Here is a 23,071-nt window from a genome sequence, read left to right as displayed (position 1 = left end):
GTATGCCAAAAAGAGAGAAAAAATAATCTCTTCAAAATGTTATAGTTTAAGGAATAAATAAATACAGGCAAGCTGTTTGATGATGTATATCTCCATATAATTATAATTTTAATTAATTATAGTTTAGTTTTATACTATGAATTTAGTATAGTATCATAATTAATTTAATTGTGATTAGTATGGGGATCCATTCATGAATTTTAATGGATCTATCAGAGGAGCTTTGTAAAGGAGAGTTGTAAATGTTGCTAAGTTTATAAAACATGAACCTCCTGTGATTTGTATTCTGACAAAATAAAAAGAGGCAAAGGTTCAAAGAACTCCAAAATTAAATGAAACTAAATTAAACTTTTACTCTATACCATTTTAACAATTAAAATGTTACATATTCAACTTGTCTTTTCACTTTATTATAACACGCTTAAAAACTTAAATATAAGACACATTTAAGGGTGGTTTGATAGCCTAAAAAAAAGTTGTATAGAAGTAGTTCCACAAAGTAGTCACATCAGTCATTCTAAATTAATAATTACTCTCATCATATTCATCTGTTTATCTATCCTTGGGATCCACCTAACACAAACATTTTGGAGGATGTTTTGAATCTGGGTTCTAAAAAAAAAAGCGCATGAATAGCATATGAATCATGCCATTCTTGCACTGAACTCTTTATGAACCTAAAGCCATATGGTTTGGAAAATCCAATCAACAATATAAAATTTTCACAAGTGTGGTCATAATTTTGGAAAATTAAAAAAAAAAGCAATGGGCAGCGCACATTTCTTAAGTGTAAGAGATACAGAAATAAACTGGAGCAGTTAAATTTTTGCATAGATTTGAGTTCAGGCATTAATGAGTTACCCTGTCCATTTGGTCACAGTTTGGGACCCAAAGCAAGGAATGTTTTTTACTAGTTGCTGTCATGTGGAAGAAGATGAGCTTTATTTCTCTCTTTGGGTTGGAGCTCTTGGAGCTGACCAGGCCAGAATCTCTAATCCTCTCCTCCACAACTACATGATTTAATCAATTTCTGTGATCCAGAATTTCATCATTCTAGCATCTCATTTCAAATCACTTGCCTTTTATTGAAGGAAAGGATCCAGTTCTGAAAGATGATTATTTTGCTGTGGACAAAAAGAGAGAAAGAGAGATGTATGAGAAAACAGAGTTTAGGACAGATTTAAGGCATTCTTTACAGTCAAAATGTGTGATGATAACACAAAAAAATCAACCCAAAAAATCTGATCCATTACAACCTCTGGGTCTGCAGCTTATGCACTCTCTCTCTCTCTCTCTCTCTCTCTCTCTCTCTAAGCTAGTAACTCATAACTTTTAAGCCTTTTTTTCTTCACTCTTGGAGAAAAATAAAAAGCACATAAATTATACAATTTATATGAGTGTAACCTCAACCATTTAACATTTAGAGAAATGTCTGGTTAGTCATGATAATGAATACATGAAAACAACTGTGAAAATTGCAAAAATGACAAAATTTAGAATGGGGTGAAAAACATACAGGTAGTTTACTCTTAAAGGAACATGTTATACATTTATTAAAGTAATTTACTCTAAAGGAACATGTTATACATTTATTCAAATGGTTTACTCTTAAAGGAACATTTTATACATTTATTCAAATGGTTTACTCTCAAAGGAACATGTTACACATTTATTAGAGGGATTTACTCTTAAAGGAACATATTATACATTTATTCAAATGGTTTACTCTCAAAGGAACATGTTATACATTTATTAGAGTGATATACTCTTAAAGGAACATGTTATACATTTATTAAAGTAATTTACTCTAAAGGAAACATGTTCCTTTGAGTAAACCATTTATTCAAATGGTTTACTCTTAAAGGAACATGTTATACATTTATTCAAATGGTTTACTCTTAAAGGAACATTTTATACATTTATTCAAATGGTTTACTCTCAAAGGAACATGTTATACATTTATTAGAGTGATATACTCTTAAAGGAACATGTTATACATTTATTCAAATGGTTTACTCTTAAAGGAACATTTTATACATTTATTCAAATGGTTTACTCTTAAAGGAACATGTTATACATTTATTAGAGGGATTTACTCTTAAAGGAACATGTTATACATTTACTCAAATGGTTTACTCTCAAAGGAACATGTTATACATTTATTCAAATGGTTTACTCTCAAAGGAACATGTTATACATTTATTCAAATGGTTTACTCTTAAAGGAACATTTTATACATTTACTCAAATGGTTTACTCTCAAAGGAACATGTTACACATTTATTAGAGGGATTTACTCTTAAAGGAACATAGTATACATTTACTCAAATGGTTTACTCTCAAAGGAACATGTTATACATTTATTAGAGGGATTTACTCTCAAAGGAACATGTTATACATTTATTCAAATGGTTTACTCTCAAAGGAACATGTTATACATTTATTAGAGGGATTTACTCTCAAAGGAACATGTTATACATTTACTCAAATGGTTTACTCTTAAAGGAACATGTTATACATTTATTAGAGGGATTTACTCTTAAAGGAACGTGTTATGCATTGTTATACATGTTATACAAGTGGAGTGTTTCTGCATGCAGGGACTCGGCACTCTGTATTACTGTACTACTTAACAGGTTTACTGTACTATTTATCAATAATATCTCTACTGTTTAACAGTATTAATGTACTATTTATCAGTATTACTGTACAATTTAACAGTATTTCTGCACTATTTATCAGTATTAATGTACTATTTCAGTATTACTGTACTATTTGACAGTATTTCCGTACTATTTAACAGCATTACTGTACTATTTAACACTTTTGTCTGCCACAAAGCACTACAGCAGATTTTTCAGAAGTTTTAGTTTTGTGCTCACAGGCTGTACTGTTCACTAGAAGCACAACACAAACGGGAGAAAGATCTCAAAGAAGAGCCCCATACAGGATTTTAAAACAAGTTTACCTGTCCCTGCTTCTGAAAACCACAGGCCTCTGTCAATTAAATAATATACTCTTCAACCAAAACCAGCTGCCTGACTCATTCAGTGACTAGATCCACCCTCAATGACCTGACTGATTTGGAAAAGAGCTCCTTTATCTCATCAGTGATGGAAATAGATAACGGAACAGAACACAAATGGAGCAGAACGCTAACTGGACTGTTTGGCCTTCAAGAACTTTGCTGAACACTGTATGAGGTTCAGTAAAAGTCAAGCCAATCTGGACAAGGAATGCTCTCGAAAATTTTGATGAGCACTGGCAATACAGCTGTCGACCGATCCTTTTAGGCTCTGACAGACTAAGTGTCTACAGGCCCACCTGGTACCACATAACCTTTGAGTTCTCCTCTTGGTGCACCTCCAGAACACTTGGTATTCTGCGTCCAAACACGGGTGGTGAAGAAATGAGCCTAATGTGGAGACAGAGTCTTTTCATCTGAGTCCAGATGAAAACAGAGTGTTCCCAGCAATCCAGCCCATTACTTATCTAAATCCAGCCCATTACTTATCTAAATAGCCCACTACACAGTATTGTCATCCCAGTTGCCTTCAGAGGCTCCGCTACTTGGAATTCCACGTCTTTTTCCTGATGTCCTCTGACTCATTGGCTAATAGAGTTGAAAACTTGCTTTCATCAACCTCTCTGACAATCTCATTACGCTTCAGCCCAGATGAATCACGTCCTGCCTAAAAACGCTGCTGCTGTGTTTTTTGTGTGTTGCATTGCAAGGTCTGTAATGTGTTTGGATGATAGCAGCTAAACAAGTGAATGCACATTCAAGTTGGCCAAATACTTTTTTTTTTTCAACTAAAATTGAGAAGTGGATAGTATCAGGTACAGTTCTATCTGATGTAACTGTCCAAATGTTGATTTCCATCTAGCAATATCTAATGTCTGTTTTAAATATCCTATTTTGTAAAATATTCAATCTATTTAGCACAATGAACACAGACATTTGTCTGGTGCCTGTATTAAACAGGCATGGTCTGGAGATCTGTATTCTGCAAATATGCTGCAGTGCAGTGTAGCAGTCATGTTTGACAACAGTCTATGCATTTTATTTGTTGAGCCTAGCTAGCACAGACACTCAAGCTAATCACACTTGTATTTAGTGCTGTCCAATTGTGATCCGATCGCCCAGACGCATTTTAAAACCAAGTATAGACAAGGCCTTTGTATTTCCTTGAGGATGCCCTTGTGTGGTATGTAATATACATTATAGACAAGGTTAACAGAGTGAACTAATTCATAGAAAAGCTTTTTTAGTCTGAAATGGGAGAAGACACACAAACACACACACACAAACACACACGTTTTCCTTTTTCTGCCTGTATAAATCACTGAAGACCTTGAGATCAGTTCCTCACCCCTCAACAAAATGCAACTAAACATCATATGGTATGGATTACTGGTTACACATACACTGTAACATCTCCTGTTTCTGTGTACAGTCACTCTCTCTGTGTTTCACACTGTTTCTGTGTTCAGTCACTCTCTCTGTGTTTCACACTGTTTCTGTGTACAGTCACTCTCTCTCAGTTTCAGACTGTTTCTGTGTTCAGTCACTCTCTCTGTGTTTCAGACTGTTTCTGTGCACAGTCACTCTCTCTGTGTTTCAGACTGTTTCTGTGTTCAGTCACTCTCTCCATTTTTCAACTGGCCTTCACCTTTCATAGGGTCACAGACTGCTTAGAGAACTTGATGATCCCTTCCCCCCAAAAATCAACATAAACACCACTGGGTTTTTCCCAATGGGAAAATTTAGAAGAACCTTTTTTTGTTATTTCTTTTGTGGAATTTCATTTACCATGGCTAAAAGAAAACTTCCTAACCTTAAATCATAACATCAAATGATTTGTGTATCCTCCCTCTCTGTTCCCGTCTGTCTCTGTCTCTCTCTCTCTCTCTCTCTCTCACCATGTCATCGTCACACTCCTCCTGTGTCCCGTCCTCTCCCTCCTCCACATCGCTGTTCTGAGCCTCCTCGGCCAGTTCCTCTGTCTCGGAGCCAGATTCGTCCTGAGAGACCTCGCTCTTGCTCTCCTCTGTCTTCCGAAGCTCTGTGTGTGCAGAATAACAGATGACACATATTTTCTATTCAGTGGCACACTCCCAACCAGCTCCCAGCAGCAACGTACAAGCTGTATGAGGGTTTAAGATGGAGGGATGTCACAGGATTGTGTGCTAAAGACTGCAACAAACCAGGACAAACACATCTTTATTTTCTCTGTTATGCAAATAGTGTCTGCCAACTAAAATCATAACCATCTTAGTACTTGTCAAGGATGCTTTGTGTGTTCTTTTTAGCAGTGCCAACCACAATCCAAATTCTCATATTACCCATATAACAACTTTCCAGGGGAGAACTAATTTTGCTGGAGAATGATAAGTCAAGGCCAGTAATGATTCCAACTACGTCAGTTCACAAATCAACTCTTCATATTTTTCCTGGTTTCTTTCGAAATCATTTAATAGGTTGAAAAATGATCCCTGATGAACATGGACAGGTTGTTGATGCCCTAAACAATCTTTTCCACATAGAACATGGTGACGCTGATGTATCACAGACAACAAACAAGCTATTAGAAACACTGAACAAATTATCCATTTTAAAAAAGTACACAATAAAGACATTGTTCTCTGAGCCACAGTCTGACTCAAGGGTTGTGGTTGCAAATACCAGCACACAAGGTCAGTGCCAAAGGACAGTATTATTCTACAATTTTTGATTTTCTATTCAGCAGCATCCGCTCTATTGATTCCCATGGCCAGCTGAAGTTATGGGGCCAGTTTTAAATCAGAGGTTTAGGCAGCTCAGCTGGCAGGGACACCTCCTTGCTGACAGGCAACAACAGGGAACTTTTGTTTGGAGAGCAAAGTGGAGATGAAGGGGTTAATATATTGTATGGGCACTTACGGGTTCTGTGCACTAACACACAGCATATCTGGTCGAATAAAGGATGTCCTCTACATGTGGAAGACAAATTAATGAAGAAACTATGAATGCAAAGCCCATCTTTGGTGAAGACAGTGTGTTCCAAAACAAAATTTCACAATTGCCTCTAGCACCTGTAAAAACAGTTTATGGCCTGAACAGAGAAATAACTTTTTGACAACATGGCAGCCCTGCTGTAGATAAAAAGGTGGGAGACAGCGATATTGGCCTGTGAGATCCATCTGAGACGTGGTATCTGAGATGCGTGCATGTGTGTGTACCCCTCACCTGATGCACAGTACTTGTCATCTGTGATCTCTTCAAGTCGTCCTAGCAACGCGTCAATGTTGGACTTGATCTGAGTGAGCTCTGATTTGATAGTCTGTAGCTCATTGGATTTCACTGCTCATTCAGAATCACACACACACACACACACACACACACACACACACACACACACACACACACAAAAGAAAACAAAAGAGAACACAAATGCTTAAGCTTTATAAGTCATTAAGTTTTATGACCTAGTAAAATAAGAGGCATTAGACGAGGATATTTGGTAACATTTGGGGCAATGCCCAGGATGAAGTGATGAGAGTATTTGAAATCTGGCGACTGACAGGCAAATTCAAACAGAAAAAAAGCTATCTCAGAGGGGTCAAAAGGTCATGGAGTCATTTCAGTTCAGTTCATCTCCAAAGTTCATCTGAGTACTAACTGGTGCCAGAAAAAGTGTCCCTTGAGAATAATCAACAAAAATATTTTTTGGAGTTTGATATATAGCATGAGACCTTTGAGTGGAGCAGAGAGTTAAGGTCGGGATGTGTAATAGTGCTTCCGCCAAGCGGCAGCTGTAGTGGCAGCTGTAGTGGTCTCGTCTCCCTTGTCTCGTCGGATGATGACTCGGTCGGACTAAGACAAGGGAGTCTACCTGCGGGAGTCCGAGGAAGGACAACAAGGACGTGGAGACAACTGCTGCCTGTCTGCCGTACTCTAAGCGATTTATTTTCATCTTGATTTATTTATTTTCATTTGCTTATCTGTGTAATTGTGTCTCTTCCCTACCTCCTAAAATACCTTGTCCCCCTCACACTAATCATGTGTCATCTCCCTATTCCAGTTCAAGTTTCCTCTTGCAATCTCTGCAGGTGGCGTCCGATGCATCCTCGTGGACGCAACCTGTCTAACCTCATCCATCCACCACGCTCTGCTAACACTGCTACTGGCATTTCAGGTGGTCTCTGGAACTGCCAATCGGCGGTACAGAAGGCTGACTTGATCTCCGCTCAAGCCTCCTTGCTGTCCCTGCACTTTCTGGCCCTCACTGAGAGGTGGATCATACCGGAGAACACGGCCACTCCCGCTGCCCTCTCCACTGCCTTTTCCTTCTCCCACATTCCCAGACCCTCGGGGAGGGGTGGGGGAACTGGCTTCCTGATCTCCTCCTCATGGAGCTTCCAAGCAACCTCTCTCCCTTTTATCTCCCCAACATCTTTTGAATTTCATGCTGTTTCTGTTTATTCCCCTTATAAACTACATATGACTGTTCTCTACCGCCCCCCAGGCCCTCTGCAGTCATTCCTAGATGAACTGGACATCCTCCTCAGCGCCTTCCCTGAAGACGGCACTCCCATCCTGCTGCTAGGAGACTTCAACCTACCGAATTCTACTCAGTCTGATGGCCTACTCTCCCTCCTTCAGTCCTTTGACTTTACCCTCGTGGAGTCCCCTGCAATGCACAAGGGTAGTAATCAACTGGACCTGGTCTTCACAAGAGGCTGCCAAGTTCCTGATCTCATGATCACACCGCTTCACACCTCAGATCACTTCTTCATGTCTTTCTCTCTCTCGATCTCTACCTCCCTGAAATCCTCAGCTCCCAAGCTGCCAGTCGCAGCTAGACGTAACCTTCGCACTCTCTCCTCTAGTGCCTTCTCTTCCATGGTCTGCTCCTCTCTCCCATCTGTAGGAGCCTTCTCACTTCTCCCCGTGGAAGAGAAATCCTCTACGGTCCTCTCTGCGCTGGCCTCCACCCTGGACACCCTCTGCCCCCCAGTCACCAAACCGGCTCGACTCTCCGCTCCCAGTCCCTGGTTGACTGATAGTATCCGTGCTGACAGAACCAAACTTCGCGCGGCTGAACGGAGATGGTGGAAATCGAGATCCTCCAACAACCTATCCCACTATCACTCTCTTCTTTCTTCTTTCTCCTCTACCCTGTTCGCTGCCAAATCTGCCTTTTTCCACTCTAGGATCAACTCTGCCTCCTCCAACACCCGCAAACTCTTCTCCACCTTCTCCTCCCTCCTCTCTCCTCCTCCTCCTCCTCCTCCCTCATCCCTATCTGCTGATGACTTTGTCTCCTTCTTCGAGAAGAAGATCAATGACATCTGCGACTCCTTCCCCCCTTCCCCTCCCACCTCGGATCCTGGACCCCCCCCCCACTATCTTCTCCTCCTTCTCCCCTCTATCTGATGCTGAAGCTCTCTTACTTATAAAATCCCATTGTCCCACTACCTGCCCTCTAGATCCCATCCCCTCCCCTCTCTTTCAGACCATCTCGGACGACATTCTGCCCTTCATCTCGTCCTTGATCAACAGCTCCCTATCTACTGGCATGGTTCCTTCTGCCCTGAAGAGAGCACGGGTCAAGCCACGGCTCAAGAAGCCCACCCTAGACCCTGCTGATGTCAGTAGCTACCGTCCAGTCTCTCTCCTACCGTTTCTCTCCAAAACCTTGGAACGTGCAGTATATAACCAACTCTCACCATATCTTCTGCAGTACAATCTCCTGGATCAGAATCAATCTGGATTCAAAGCCGGCCACTCCACCGAGACGGCCCTCCTTGCTGTCTCGGAGGAGCTCCACTTGGCCAGAGCAAAGTCTCTCAGCTCTGTCCTCATACTCCTAGACCTCTCCGCAGCATTCGACACGGTCAACCACCAGATCCTCCTCTCATCCCTTGCTGGGCTGAGCTTCGCGGGTTCTGCACTCGCATGGTTCAAGTCCTATCTGTCTGACCGTTCCTACCAGGTCTCTTGGAAGGAATCGGTCTCCTCCACCCGCCCTTTACACACGGGTGTTCCACAAGTTTCGTTACTTGGTCCACTCCTCTTCTCTCTCTACACCAGATCACTCGGTCAAGTTATCTCCACCCATGGCCTCTCTTACCACTGCTACGCTGATGACACACAGCTGTTCTTCTCCTTCCCCCCCTCTGACTCCCAGGTTCAACCTCGCATCGCAGCCTGCCTAGCTGACATTGCCTCCTGGATGTCTGCAAACCATCTCAAACTCAACCCAGAGAAAACGGAGCTCCTGTTTTTTCCTGCTAAGAACTCCCAAACGATCGACACTGCAATCACCATCGAGGGATCTGTGGTGTTCCCCACCACAGCAGCCAAAAACCTTGGCGTAACCCTCGACAACCAGCTGACCTACTCCGGTCACATCGCGGCAGTCACTCGATCCTGCAGATTCTCCCTATACAACATCAGGAGAATCCGCCCATTCCTCACGCAACAGGCGACCCAGCTCCTGGTCCAAGCGCTTGTCATCTCCCGCCTGGACTACTGCAACGTTCTACTGGCAGGCTTGCCGGCCTGCGCCATTAGGCCGCTCCAGCTCGTGCAGAGCGCCGCTGCACGCCTGGTATTCAACCTCCCTAAGCACTCTCATGTCACTCCACTGCTTACTGCGCTCCACTGGCTTCCGGTAGCAGCCCGCATCCAGTTCAAGACACTGGTGCTGGCCTACCAGGCCACAAGAGGCTCCGCCCCATCATACCTTCGGTCTCTTATAACTCCGTACACCCCAACTAGGACCCTCCGCTCTACGACCTCTGGTCAACTGACGGACCCCTCACTCCGGGAACCCGGCAGCCGCTCCTCCCGACCACGCCTCTTCTCCGCCATTTCCCCGCGGTGGTGGAACGACCTCCTCCATGCAGTCAAGACTGCGGAATCTCTTAGCATCTTCCGCAGGAAACTGAAAACCCACCTCTTTAGAACACACCTGTCCCCCAATGCCTAACCTCCCTTTCCTAGAAAAAAAAAACCTTTGTCTTGTATCTGTGTTTGTCAAAGTATTCCAGGGGCGCAATGCGAAGGGGCAATTTGACGCTCAGTTTTATTGTGATCTCTGCTCACAAGGTATTAGAAATCCGACTGATGCACTGTAAGTCGCTTTGGTAAAAAGCGTCTGCCAAATAACTAAATTGTAAATTGTAATTGGGATGTGATCTCAAGGTCGCTCTGGCTTTCTCTATCAAAGTGTTAAACTGAACAACCCATTCTCCTGTCATCTCACCAGACGCTTGGTTCAGTGCAGGTTGTACTGTTTTTCAAAATTGTTTAATTTGATTTAACCTTTACCCTTGTTGTTTTTATTGAAGCTATATGTGGAAGCATTGTTTGTCGCTCTTCCTCAAAGTAGGAGAGACACCCAACCCAGGCAAACAGACCGAACGTGTCAACTGAGTTTTAGGTTTTATACAATGTTTGAATTACTTACATTTTGTTCTTCATTTGCATAATCACTCTATATTGTTTGTTCCCATGGCAACGTGCCAAAGATAGCTGTCGTTTTCTAGGCTCTTCCTTAACTTCAATATTTCGGTCACTTCAATATAACGGTCAATTTGAATTTTTTTAAAAATTAAATCATAACAGTGATTTCATTAAGCACACAGGTATTCTTAGGCTTGCTATAGCTATGCGCAATTAACGGTACCAAGTCAAGTGAACAAGAAAACATAGCCGTCTGCTTCTAGCTAACAAAGTCAAGCCTTTAAGTTGATTTCTAAGTCTTACTTTTATTATCATATTTTTCTTGGTGGTGCGTCTTCAAATGCCTCTTGAGGTTTGAGGTATTTTTCCAATTGATTTTGCACCCACATTGTTTGCAGTGCATTTTATTTTCAGTTGTATTATTGCTAAAATGTGTCACAAATCCGTTCTTTTTCTTCTTCGGAGAATAGCCATGATATGAGTTGCCAACAGCGTTGACAGATGGGAACTGTTAAAGTATCGTACCAGAGGCTTAAAATTATCCTATTTTAAAGAAAATAATTGTGCGTGAATCATAACTCACTCATTATCTAAGCCGCTTATCCTAAGCAACTCATAACCAACAGAACAAATACGTGTAAATGTGTAATTTCAGAAAACATGTATTTACTGAGACGAACGACTTTTTGACACCGCCTACAAGCCACATTGTTTAAAAACAAACTTTGCCTCTCTCCTGCCCTCAAATTCCTGTTCAACACTCTTTCTTTTTGCGGTTTTCACGTGGATGCAGCAGTGAGCTATATCTAGTGCAAACTCTGTTCATATGAGCAGGCGCTCATTTAACAAGCTCGTTTAACTTCTAATATAACTGCATTGCACTGGGTAAATATAGTACTGGCCCGTAAGTTACTGCGGTCAGTATAAAATACCCCATCTTTCTGATTTGTAAAGAATTTGATTAATGTTTAAGTTCGTGAGTTCATCATCACAACAAGAATGATTTGCTGGAAAGAGTGTGAGAAGAGATGCCTACACATAGACATAGGATCCACGTTTTACTATCCTTATCGTGTCAGAAAATGAATTAAAATGAAATAGCCTAGCCCTAGCCCTAGAGTGTCACAAAATGATCAAATTATCTTACATTATGGGACTTTTGGCATTATTTATCATACATCATACAGAGGGCAAAATTATCGTACAAATTCGATAATAATCGTACATCTGGCAATGCTGGTTGCCAAGTTAACGTTAGTTAAAATGTTTAATGTTTGATTTTCAGAGTAAGGAGGCTATAATTGCTTGTCCATTCGTCTTTCTCTGACATTATCATTTCGTTAGTATTCGTCAACGAAAATGGTATATTTCGTCACAGTTTTTATTTTCAAAGGTGCATTTTTATTTAGTTATGGTCTTATTTTTGTCGTGGAATAAAGTTCATTGACTATCATTTTTTGTCACAGTTTTTGTTGACTAAAGTAGCACTGCTATATGGCGATGTAAATATGTTGGTGTGGTAAACATTTTCTTTGTACAGTATAGGCCTAGTTATTGTTAATGTTTCTTGATAATCGTATAATGTTCTCCTTTTCCCTCCTCATCTTCTGAGTGTGTGTGTCTCATATGCTTGAGTATGAATGCCTTGTGTGAGTGTTTCTGTCTTCCTCCCAGGTGTGCCCTGCTCCCCTCTGTCCTCTTCATCCCTCCCTGTCAGCCTCCTCCTCATCGCCACCCCCCTCATCCTGCTTTTGTTGTTGGCATTTTGTCTATTTGCTAGTGTTTTTTCTTTTGCATTATTATTGTATTACTTGTAATTGCTCACTGGGTCAACACCTATTGCACACCTGACTGGCCAAGAAGGGGTCTCCTTTCTCTGTGGTCCTTCTCAATTTTTCTGCCATTTTTTCCCTTTTACACCTGGGTTTTTGAGGAGTTTTTTCTTGCCCACTATGAAGATTAAGTCAGGGGGTGCCACCCTGTTTTATCTGTTGTGGGCAGTTGTAGGCATGTAAAGCCCTTTGAGACTTTAAACAGTGATATTGGGCTCTAAATACACTTGAAACTTGAAATATTGTTTAATTAAATTATTAATCTACTGGGGTTTCCCAGTTCACCTGTTATGCCTTGTAAATGGTACAGTTTTACTAGCAGAGGGACTATAAACATGACACCAATGAAAAAAGGACTAACATGTTTCGTTCCTGGATTCTGCTCCTGTAGACTCATTGTCTGCCCATTTGACCTCACTGATTCGAGTCATCAGGCAATGATTCAGGCCTGAAGAGCTGAGGCAGGGGTGTTAGAACAGGGAGAGACTAGAAATGGACAGAGCCGCACGGCTCAGGACGACAAACAGAAAAACACTGGATCACAGTTTTTGTGGTAGATCTGTTAAAGCTGAGATAGCTCTGAAACCCAAATTTCAGTTTTCTCTTTGGTTTGTCTGTCTTTATTTGTTGAAGTTCTTTCTGAATTCAGTTTCTTTGTCAAAGTTTATTTATTTATTCAAGGCTATGTATGTACAATATGTATGTATGTATGTATGTATCTGTCTACATGTATATTATATATATTTATGATTTTTGGTTTGGTTTGTGACGTTCTGTTTATGTATTTACTTCTAAGACAAACTAAGTAGTGTAACTGCCAATGATGACTACTTCTGCTCAGTCCAGCCAATCAGAGCCATCCCATTGGCAGGGAGGGATGCCACTTTGCCCTACTCACAACAGCAAAACTGAAACTTTTCTCTGGCAATGCACACACTGTGGGTTTTCTGTCAGGAGTAGAAACCTTTTCTCTGATATAGTGTGGATGTTTTGGCCCTGCTGCTCTGAAGCATCCTCCTGCCAGGGAACAGAGACTTGGAGACAAATAGATCTTTCGGCAGAATAGGATCCCACAAATACCACAAAATCAACGAAGGAATGACCTCTTGCCAACAAATGTCTATAATCCAATCCCATGGATAATTTCTTCATTTTAGAGACTTTTGGAAAGGAATCCTGATTTCAACATAATCATCATGTCTAGAAACACACAAACAATTGCTGAAGTTTCCAGGCTGTTTTCTCTTCTCCTCAGACTGTCTATATGAGCTATTAAGTCATTGTCCTGAAGCCGCAAAACTCTCTGTGACAGTTTCCAGGATAAAACATGTTTAGCTCTGAAGTTATGCTAATGAGGGAGTGCTAAATATTTCAATGCCACAACAGCAGCTTCGGGCAGTGTGACTTCAGATAAAAATGCTGTGTGAATGCCTGTCACATTCCCCTGTGAGGCAGGAGTGATTTTACTCTGAAGCGTGTTGTTAGCATGGCTTCTTTCTCTGACTGCCTCTGACGCTGTGGTGACAGACATGGCCGTGGCATGCCGTTCCATCAGTTTCATCCTTGTGAAACCACTTGTGCCCCGAGGATGGAGCCACTGTCATCCTGAAAGAGAACAGTCCCACCAGAATAGAAACTCTTCACTAAAAGGGTATAATAATATCCTTTAAAAAAGAGCTTTTTGTTCATTCTTGCTTTGTCCCCTTAAATGGACAGAAAAATGCAGCCCACTCCACTCCACTTACCAAAGGCTGTAACTGTGGGAAGGAAGCAGAAACTCTCTGAGCTGGAGGTTTATTTTGGAGTATACCACATGGGCTCTCCACTAAATGTACCAAACGGGGTAATGGACAACATGTCTGGCCATATAAATGTGCACTGTTCAACAAACCACTGCCTGAGTTTTTTCTTTCTTTGTTTGCATCACCTTCGGTGTAACGTGAAGTTTATGAGCTGCAGTTAAACCTCAGTTGCCCTCTCCGTGAGGTTATTTGTGAAGAAACTAGCTGCTTACAACATGGATTGCTCTTTGCTCCTCAACCTAATGTGCAGACATCACAGTCAAAGAGGATATTGTTTTATCTATGGTGTCTTTCTCTCAGCTCTCCATGTCCACTTCTCTTCCTCCTCTCATGACATCAGTAAAAGCAGCAGTCCTTGTCTTCTGACAAGTGTGCCTCAACAATCAGTGTCTTGATATCTCATTAATTGTCATGTTTCCTTAATTTTGGCACCTTTATTTTACTTGGGGTTCACTCTTGACCAGTATAAAATGGGGCAGAGAAAAGCTGAATCACACAGCAGAAAGCGAAACCAAATTGGGTGTGAACAAAAGTGAACTGAACTCACACTTGTGCTTGATGGAGCCGCTGGGCAGAACTGTAGATCGGGACAGCAGCTTGACTGGTAACGACTTCACTCTGCGCACCACAGGCATGGCCACACGAGGGCGCTTTACTGGCACCACTTTGGGCACCGGCGACACTCTGCCCCGATACTCAAACAGCCTAACGGGGACAGACAGTACAGAACAGTCTAACAGGGGGAGACAGACAGTACAGAACAGTCAAGCAGCCTAACAGGGAGGACAGACAATATAGAACAGTCAAACAGCTTAACAGGAAGGACAGACAGTACAGAACAGTCAAGCAGCCTAACAGTGAGGACAGACAGTACAGAGCAGTCAAACAGCCTAACAGGGAAGACAGACAGGACAGAACAGTCAAACAGCCTAACAGGGAAGACAGACAGGACAGAACAGTCAAACAGCCTGACAGGGAAGACAGACAGGGCAGAACAGTCAAACAGCCTACACAGACAGGACAGAACAGTCAAGTGTTTGCCTGTGGTCTGATTTCAGTCTCATCCTTTTATCTAACCTTATCTAACCCTAACCCTATTTCTTCTTAAGAATCCGGAGATTTATTTCTCATGTTATTCTCTTTCTCTCCCCCCGTCTACAGCAAAGTACTCCATTTTATCTTTGTTTTATAATAATATTCATCTATACACTCAGACCCTCAGTCAGGCTGTTTTTTCCTCATATTCAGCTGAGGAGAGTCGACTTCAGGGAGCATGACCCAAATCAGACTACTGACCACTGTGATCAGTTTCAAACACTGAAAACACATTGTCATATTAAATGCTGATTTGACAAAAGCATGTGAAAAGAATCAGACCAATGATATAGAATAATGGTAAAAATGTCATTCCCCTGTTTGCTAAACAAGCTAACAGCATGCCAGAGTACTTGACTGTCTTAGCTTTATTGCTACATAAATATAAAATCTTTTCTCTTTAAGTAGACTTATTGTTGATTGCAATAAGAAGTAAAACATACATGTGTGCATTCAGATAGGCAGTCTGTCGGCCTGTGTGATTAGATTTGGGCTGTTTCCAAAACAAAGTGCAAAGCACCACGGTTGTGCCTTCAATTGAATCATTCATTTAAACAAACTATCTGAGGGATCATTTTGCGCATGTGTGTGTGTGAAGGTAATAAAAATTGGGCGCATGGCAATTGGTGGACTGCCATGAATGAAAGGCGGAATGCTGCAGACATCCTCATCTTCAAAGAAAACGTCTGCTGTCCAGACGAAAAAAAAGTAAAGACTTGCATCTGCCTCGCTCCCTCTCTCCCCTTACAAATAAAGTGCTGTGGAGATGACTTGAAAGCAGCTGGCGATTAAATTATTGGGTGATCTTCCCTGTAATATATTGATCCAAGACTGAGTTAGCCCCAGAAGGCCATAAGTTAGGCAGGAACATCACAGGAGAGAGATAAATAAACATGTCTGGCTGCCTTCAAGGTGTCCCTCACATGCATGTTATATTGGAACATCTGCAAACACAGGCATCCAGCTGAGGCTCACAGCGGGGGCTGGTCACCAAACAGAGGCGTCAGCCAATTGGGCAGCAGGCAGAGCCTAAGTTTGCTCTGCAGGTCACGCAGAGATCTCCCGTGAAACAAAAAAAAAAAAAGCTTTGAGTTTACAGCTGCTCTGGAGTGTTTTATGAAGGCAGTTCTGGAAAGGACCCAGCAGCGAGGAAATACAGAGATCTCTCTAGAAATCTCTATCTTTTTTCTTATATCTTGATTAAAAAAAGGAAAAAAGAAAGAAAGAACATTCCACATAAGTGTTTGTAACCTATATGTGGTTGATTCTCTTTACTTGGGTTCAATTTTTGTGCTCTTAATTCAGGCTGTAAACAGGACAGATTTGCACATGTATACAAAATAACACAGGACCTTTCTTTCTATAACGAAAAATGAATGAATGAATGAATGAATGAATGAATGAATAAACATACTGCATCCAAAATTCTTCTGATAATCCTCATCATATGAACCAGCACTTTCTTTACACATTCACAGACAGCCCTTTTAATATCTCACTGTGTAAGTCAGGTAAAAGACAGTATCTGTGACATATTTGAACATACCTGTCGTAGAATTCATCTCTGTAATACTCATATTCAAAGTCATAGCCACTGGAATACAAACACAGCATTACAACATTCTCATTAACCTTTCAAATATGAGGATAACAGTAAAATGTCATTATTTATTAGCAAACACATTGCAAGTTGTAACTGCTAATGTATTTGGCTTTTTCAGTAGAGTGATCAGCATGAGACAGCATGAGAGATTTATTAGCACTAAAGCCAGTAGGCTTGTAGTCACAAAACACACTAGATAACACACATTCAGCACAGCCTGTACCTGACAACAGACTGTGCCTGACAATAGCTGCTGTGACAATCATATAACATTGTTGTGCTGACATTAGATTAGCATTAGCTTAGGTTTCAAATGAATATGAACCACACTGGCAAAGCAAATTCAAATTTAAAGTATAATATGTTTTTATTATACAGTCAAGGTCAAAATTATTAATACAGAATATCATGAGAAATAACTGACTGTTCAGTGTGTTTGCTAAATTCTTGGATAGCTGTGCTGTGATACTGGGTTGGTTTAGAGTAAATGGTCAGTGTAGCACAAAAGAGTGAAGTCACCTGTACAAACTGGCAGCTGATCTCTTTACGCCTTTAGGCCTGTTTGGTTTGGGTTCTCCTGCCATGTTGATGTCTGGGGGGGAAAAATACATTACCAAACAGTAGTGCTGTGAAGGTGAGTGTAATCAGGATTCTAACTGGAGGGGCTGTAGGTGTGAACAAAAATGTCCGAATCAGTCGACTCAGATTCTAAACGGATTTTATTCTACCAGCCCCCTAGTACAAACTCCATTTTCTCTTTGTTTGGGTCCATTTACATGAAGTCATTTACATGAAGACGGCAACGAAAATGTTTAACTGGAGAGATGACAAGATTCGGTAAGGGCCAACGCCGAAATCATCAGACAAAAGTCAGCAGCCGCGTCCGCCTTTTTCGATTTGTTGAAAACAAAACACTGAGATTTTCGGAGAGTACTTTTTGTCATGTCCTGCCTCCTGCACGGTCTACCCAGGCGCCATCCCCCACCTCAACCAAACACAGTATTTCAAGTATGTGTGAAAGCGTCTGACTCGGACGATCTGCTGCTGTGTGCTGCATGTGTGAAAGGGCAACTTCGCACATAATGCAAACCTGATTCTGCGACTATAGTCCATAGTATATATGTGAAAACGGCTTGAGTGACCACATGGTGGCAGGCTTTGAGATATGGGTTAGATCACGTGGTGGCAGGCTCAGAGATGTTGGGTAGACTACATGGTGGCAGGCTTTGAGATATGGGTTAGATCACGTGGTGGCAGGCTCAGAGATGTTGGGTAGACTACATGGTGGCAGGCTCAGAGATGTTGGGTAGACTTCATGGTGGCAGGCCCAGAGATGACCACATAGTGGCAGGCTCAGTGATGTTGGGTAGACCACTGCCACTCCGCTCCTGATCGCGGCATGTAACCAAGTACATCACTCTGGGATGACTGTAGCACCACAGCCCCTTCCCACGAAGTCACACCACAATGCCAAAAAACCCACCTTCCCTTATCACTACACATCTGAGCAGCAGTCCCAATTTAAACCATTACAAATGACAGTATAATGGCAAAATTCAGTGAAGCAGATCAAACCTAGTGTCAAGTGTCCTGATGCTTCTGTGTAAATTACTTTTTAATTACTTTAATATGTATAAGTAAACAAGCCGCTATCAATATGAGTAAGTGCCATGCATTAATGCATTAATGACTCCTGTATATACCCTGAGAGCACACATTTCAGTGCAGTAATTGTGCTCAGCACATTGCTATCAACACTGTCAGGAATCAGATTAGCCATGCCATGTTGGCCTTCATTTGAGAATAAGGTAAGGAGCATTGAAAAACATTGTGTGATAATTTATGATACACTCATTAAGTCTGATACCCTTCTTCTAAATCTCTCAATGGCACACTCTGACTATGCAGACAAAAATCATATCCACTAGGGGGCAGTGGGCAACCACCCAAAAACCTTGTCCTCACACTCAAAAGCACAAGCTCAAAATATGTTACTGAGGGAGAGAGAGAAAGAAAGAGAAAGAGAGGGGAAGAGGGAACAGATGAACAGGTTACCTAAACAATGATAGCAGAGCTCATCTTGTTTCACCCTTTTGAAAAAAAGAAAGAAAGAAAGAAAGAAAGAAAGAAAGAAAGAAAGAACTGTGGTTTCAGGTCAGAAGGCCAGCAGTGGCAGGAGGGGGTAAGGTTGCAGGCAGGTCTGAGGTGAAAAGACAAGTAAACTTGACTTGGAAATCTGATGAGGCTTGCTGTGTGGGGCCCTTGTAAGTGGACAGACCAAATGACAATTATCATGGATGAATATCTTATTCACTCAATGATGGGCTGATACTTGCTGCTGATAAACCTGGCTTGACCCTAATTTATCAACAGAAGGGGTGGAGTTTGCACATCCTGTTGCTAGGAGACTGGGTGCAACATTGCAAGCCATTCAGCAGATTAACCTACCTCACATGCTGCAGGCATTTTACTTTGATTAAGAAGGGAATGGGAAAAAAAATTCATCCTGACAGCCTAGTGTAGTTGCCACTTGGCAAACGGTTATAGCACGGACTGAAAGACAGCTGCTTGACTGATCCTGCAGTAACGTTCCCAGAGCAAATTAATGTAAAACTTTTTTTTTTTTCAAATGTATCTCTTTCATCAAATGGCTGTCATCAAACTATTCTTCTCAGGAGTCTAAATTCACTTTCCCAGGTCACTGCCATATTTCAAAACATCCACGGTAGTCATTTTCTGAAAGACTCAATCAGTAATTGGTTTGAGCTCCAGCAATCTGTTCCAGTGTTACAAAATAAATTCTTTTTCAGTACACACAACCTCTGGACTAACGCTCAGAACATGTGCTCGCAGACATTCCACACTGGATCAAACCAAACCAAACCAAACCATTCTGCCGCACATGGTCCCTCCATCAGGACAACACCTCAACATGTGGTCCTGTCCTTCTGTTTTCGGCAGAAAAACGCCAGTGTAACGGAACGTCCTCACCACTCTCTTGACTCGACTCTGTGCTTTTTTTCTTGTTTCCAAGACACAAAACTGCACTGACAGAAACTCATCTTGCATCAGCGGAAGACATCTGAAGATTCATGACCAGTTACTTTAGAGGCATCATGTGCAGAGAACTGCTTCCAAGGATACACTGAATGAACTTGTCTAGTCTTTCAAGACGTATTTTTTGAAGGTCACCGGTTAACACATCTCTGTTATGTTGTGAAACAGTCTTTTTTGAAGACTTAATCCTTTCACTTTACTGTCAGCCCTTACTACATGTATTCGATTTTGTTTTACAGTTTTAAAGAGTGAATTGAATTTTACATGTTTTTTATGACACATTTCTAATCTTGGAATAATAGTATACACACATACAATTACATATATGTTCACCCACGATCTATAAACTGTAACCTAACTATAACCCTAACCCCGACATAAGTCATAATACAAGCAGTATTACACTTGGTAATAGTCACTATCTCGATAACACTGGTTCCAAAGGTAAGATGATATCTGAGATGCTGCGGGTCACCATGGAAGGCAGTGAAGCCTGATCTTATGGTGACTCAATGCACCACAGCTGGGGCACGTGAATTTGGGGTTGGGTGGCTGATGTGGTTCAGGGTTGGCTGGTTTAGTTAGCAGATGGTTGCTTCCAAGTTCTCAAGGTCTGATGCTCATTTAATTCATAGGGAGTTAATCATAGATGGCTTGAGAGTGAAGGTTACTGCCAGGCGTCAGATTCACATGGCCAACCCAGTGTTGCTGTCAGGGCTGTTTCCATGCTGAGGCTCCCTGGTTTCTGATAGGCACCAACAATGTACCAGGAGATGCCAAGAATCCATTGGAGGCACCTGAAGAATGAGTGATGAATTGTCCAATCCTCAGAAACATACAGGACTGTTGCCACTCAAACTGACTGGTGTACTGCAAGCTTTTTTTGTGTCCTTCACTTGTTGGTCTCCAAAACTCAGTGAAAGAGTCTACCAAAAAGTTTATCAAAAGCAGCTAAGGCTGGGATAAACCAGACACAAAGAACACAACCTCAAGTCCATATTGTGTTATTCCTGGGCTGTGGACTATGATGGTTTAGTCTTCAGAGTGTTGTAATGTCGATGACTGCTGTTTTCCCAATGACTTTTAGGCATCTAATGTTGAATGGATTATTACCAAGGCAAAATAGTTATCCACCACTGGTTTTGTAACTTCTGCCAAAAACAAGATGAAGTCAGTACACATCCCTGTTTTACACTGTTTTCTTCAGGGATGGAGGGGGATCAGTACAAATGGCTATACCCTATCCTGTAGATTAAAAAAAGAATCTTCTTGGGCATCGACCAGAAAAATTCTCCATCCATTATACTGAAGTCCTCTGACAGTTCTGTAAAACTACTGTGAAGTAGCAGCTTGCTGTGGCTGTTCCCACATATAGATTTATGCTCTTTCCTTTAGTGGATTGTAGATGGGGACTATGCTGTTGCCACTTCCCTCTTAAGGGATGGTTTCACTGTTCTGTAGATTTGTCATAGGGATAGCCACCCACCCACAAAGAGATACATGGATAGACAGATACCCGCACAGAGAAACCTGATAATACAGCTGATAAATGGGTATATACGTGTGTGTGTGTGTGTGTGTGTGTATCTATATTTATTTATATATATATATGTGTGTGTGTGTGTGTGTGTGTGTGTGTGTGTGTGTGTGTGTGTGTGTGTGCTTGTTTGTGTGTGTGTGCATACATATATATGAATAACTGGGAAGTGACATTTTGGTTAACTTGCTGACTGGTTAACTGGTGAGGGGCTTTTAAATGAAAATATGACATGATGAGAGAGATGTATGTTTAAGGTAAGCTTACCTAGAGTCTGTCCAGCCAACACCCGCCCGTTCTCGCCAATTACAGCACCGCGAGCATGTCTCTCATTGGCGTACTGGACGAAGGCGTAGCCTTTGTGTACCGAGCAGCCCAGCACACGGCCGTACTTGGAGAAGATGGTCTCCACGTCGCTCTTCTTCACCACTGCTGTGTTCAGGTTTCCGATGAAGACGCGAGAGTTAAGGGATTTTGGATCGTTTTTATTGGTGATGTTGCTGGTCTGGACCTTTAGGGACATCTTTAATTGCTGATTTTGTAGATGCAGATCTGTGAAAGAATAAATATGACATTTTGGGAAGAAATTATAAACCCAATGTTTGTGCAAGTGAAACAAGTGTCACTGAAAATGCTTTCTAAGGACCAGCATCACTTTCTTTGTAGTCCACTGCTAGCCTGAGATGTGCCTTCATACTGATCCAGTAACCAGTGGAATATATTATTGCCATACAGACTGTTACATTACAGTCATGGCTCTCACCAGACCCAACCTGTAGTCTGCCAGGTTTCTCTGAAGCACTTTTCACACAGGAGACACTGGCTGGATTAATCTTTTTGGCAATTCTAGTGGATACTCCTTTTCACAATTCTACTGGATACCCCTTTAAACCCCATTCCCATGCCAAGCGCATTCACAAATCCATGAAAGGCAGGATGTGAAGTCTAACTTACGCAGCGAAAGGTGCTTCCTTTTGAACATAATGGAAGGATAACAGATCCTACTGAGTGTCCATTTTCTGGAAATGCTATTAATTTACAACACATTTTGTAAAAAAAACGATATTGTTGCATATGATGCTGAGTTCACTGGTTCGCAGTGTTACAGCTTTGTTCAACTTGAGTTTACCCAGAACCTGTCCAGAAAAGTTATTAGTTCCTGTTCCAGAAAATTGCTGGATAAACTTTTTGGGAATTTCAACTCCAGCTCCCGTTCAAGCATGTCCCTGTTCCAGAAAATTATTGGTACATTTATGGATAAAGCTGTATATGTGAAAGGGGTCTCAGTCTTCTTTAAATAGCCAGCCAATAAGTAAAAGAAATTTGACATGGTTTACCAGTGTAGCCTCAGCCCTACTTGACTGTCTTTAAAATATTTTAGGGTAAATGTTTTTCATCCCCATTTACACTTTCTGGTACAGTCTGTTGAGGCCCTAACATCAAGTTAGAACTCAAGAGATGTGTTTTGCATTGACTGGAATCCCATGGAATTGGTAGGAGGTGTAAAATGGTCAGGGCAGGGGGCGGTATGGTACCTCAGGAATGGACTCACACTCCTCAGGTCATTCCGAGAGTACAGCACTGCTAAAAGCTCTACAGAGACAAATCTCACAACCAGACACCCGTCAAGCCTTTTTATGACTGGTAACCTTTCACATTAATGCTCAGTTTATCCTTTACTTTATAATGAGCT

At 41.6% G+C, this 23,071-nt stretch overlaps 1 protein-coding gene across 1 annotated transcript; it reads right to left on the bottom strand.

Moving 5' to 3' along the window:
* Positions 1–1,082: 1,082 nt before the first annotated feature.
* raly (RALY heterogeneous nuclear ribonucleoprotein) lies at positions 1,083–21,901 on the bottom strand. The gene is made up of 7 exons (XM_030780575.1): positions 21,646–21,901; positions 17,304–17,376; positions 16,728–16,775; positions 14,634–14,791; positions 6,229–6,342; positions 4,923–5,065; positions 1,083–1,124 (listed from the first exon to the last, which is right to left on the bottom strand). The coding sequence occupies exons 1-7, from the start codon at positions 21,899–21,901 to the stop codon at positions 1,083–1,085; spliced, it is 834 nt and encodes a 277-aa protein (XP_030636435.1).
* Between the last annotated feature and the right edge of the window lie 1,170 nt (positions 21,902–23,071).

The sequence above is a fragment of the Chanos chanos genome, chromosome 7, assembly GCF_902362185.1.
Source record: "Chanos chanos chromosome 7, fChaCha1.1, whole genome shotgun sequence".
Taxonomy (NCBI): domain Eukaryota; kingdom Metazoa; phylum Chordata; class Actinopteri; order Gonorynchiformes; family Chanidae; genus Chanos; species Chanos chanos.
Note: the sequence above shows the minus strand (reverse complement) of the source record. Positions and strands in the feature narration are given on the sequence as shown.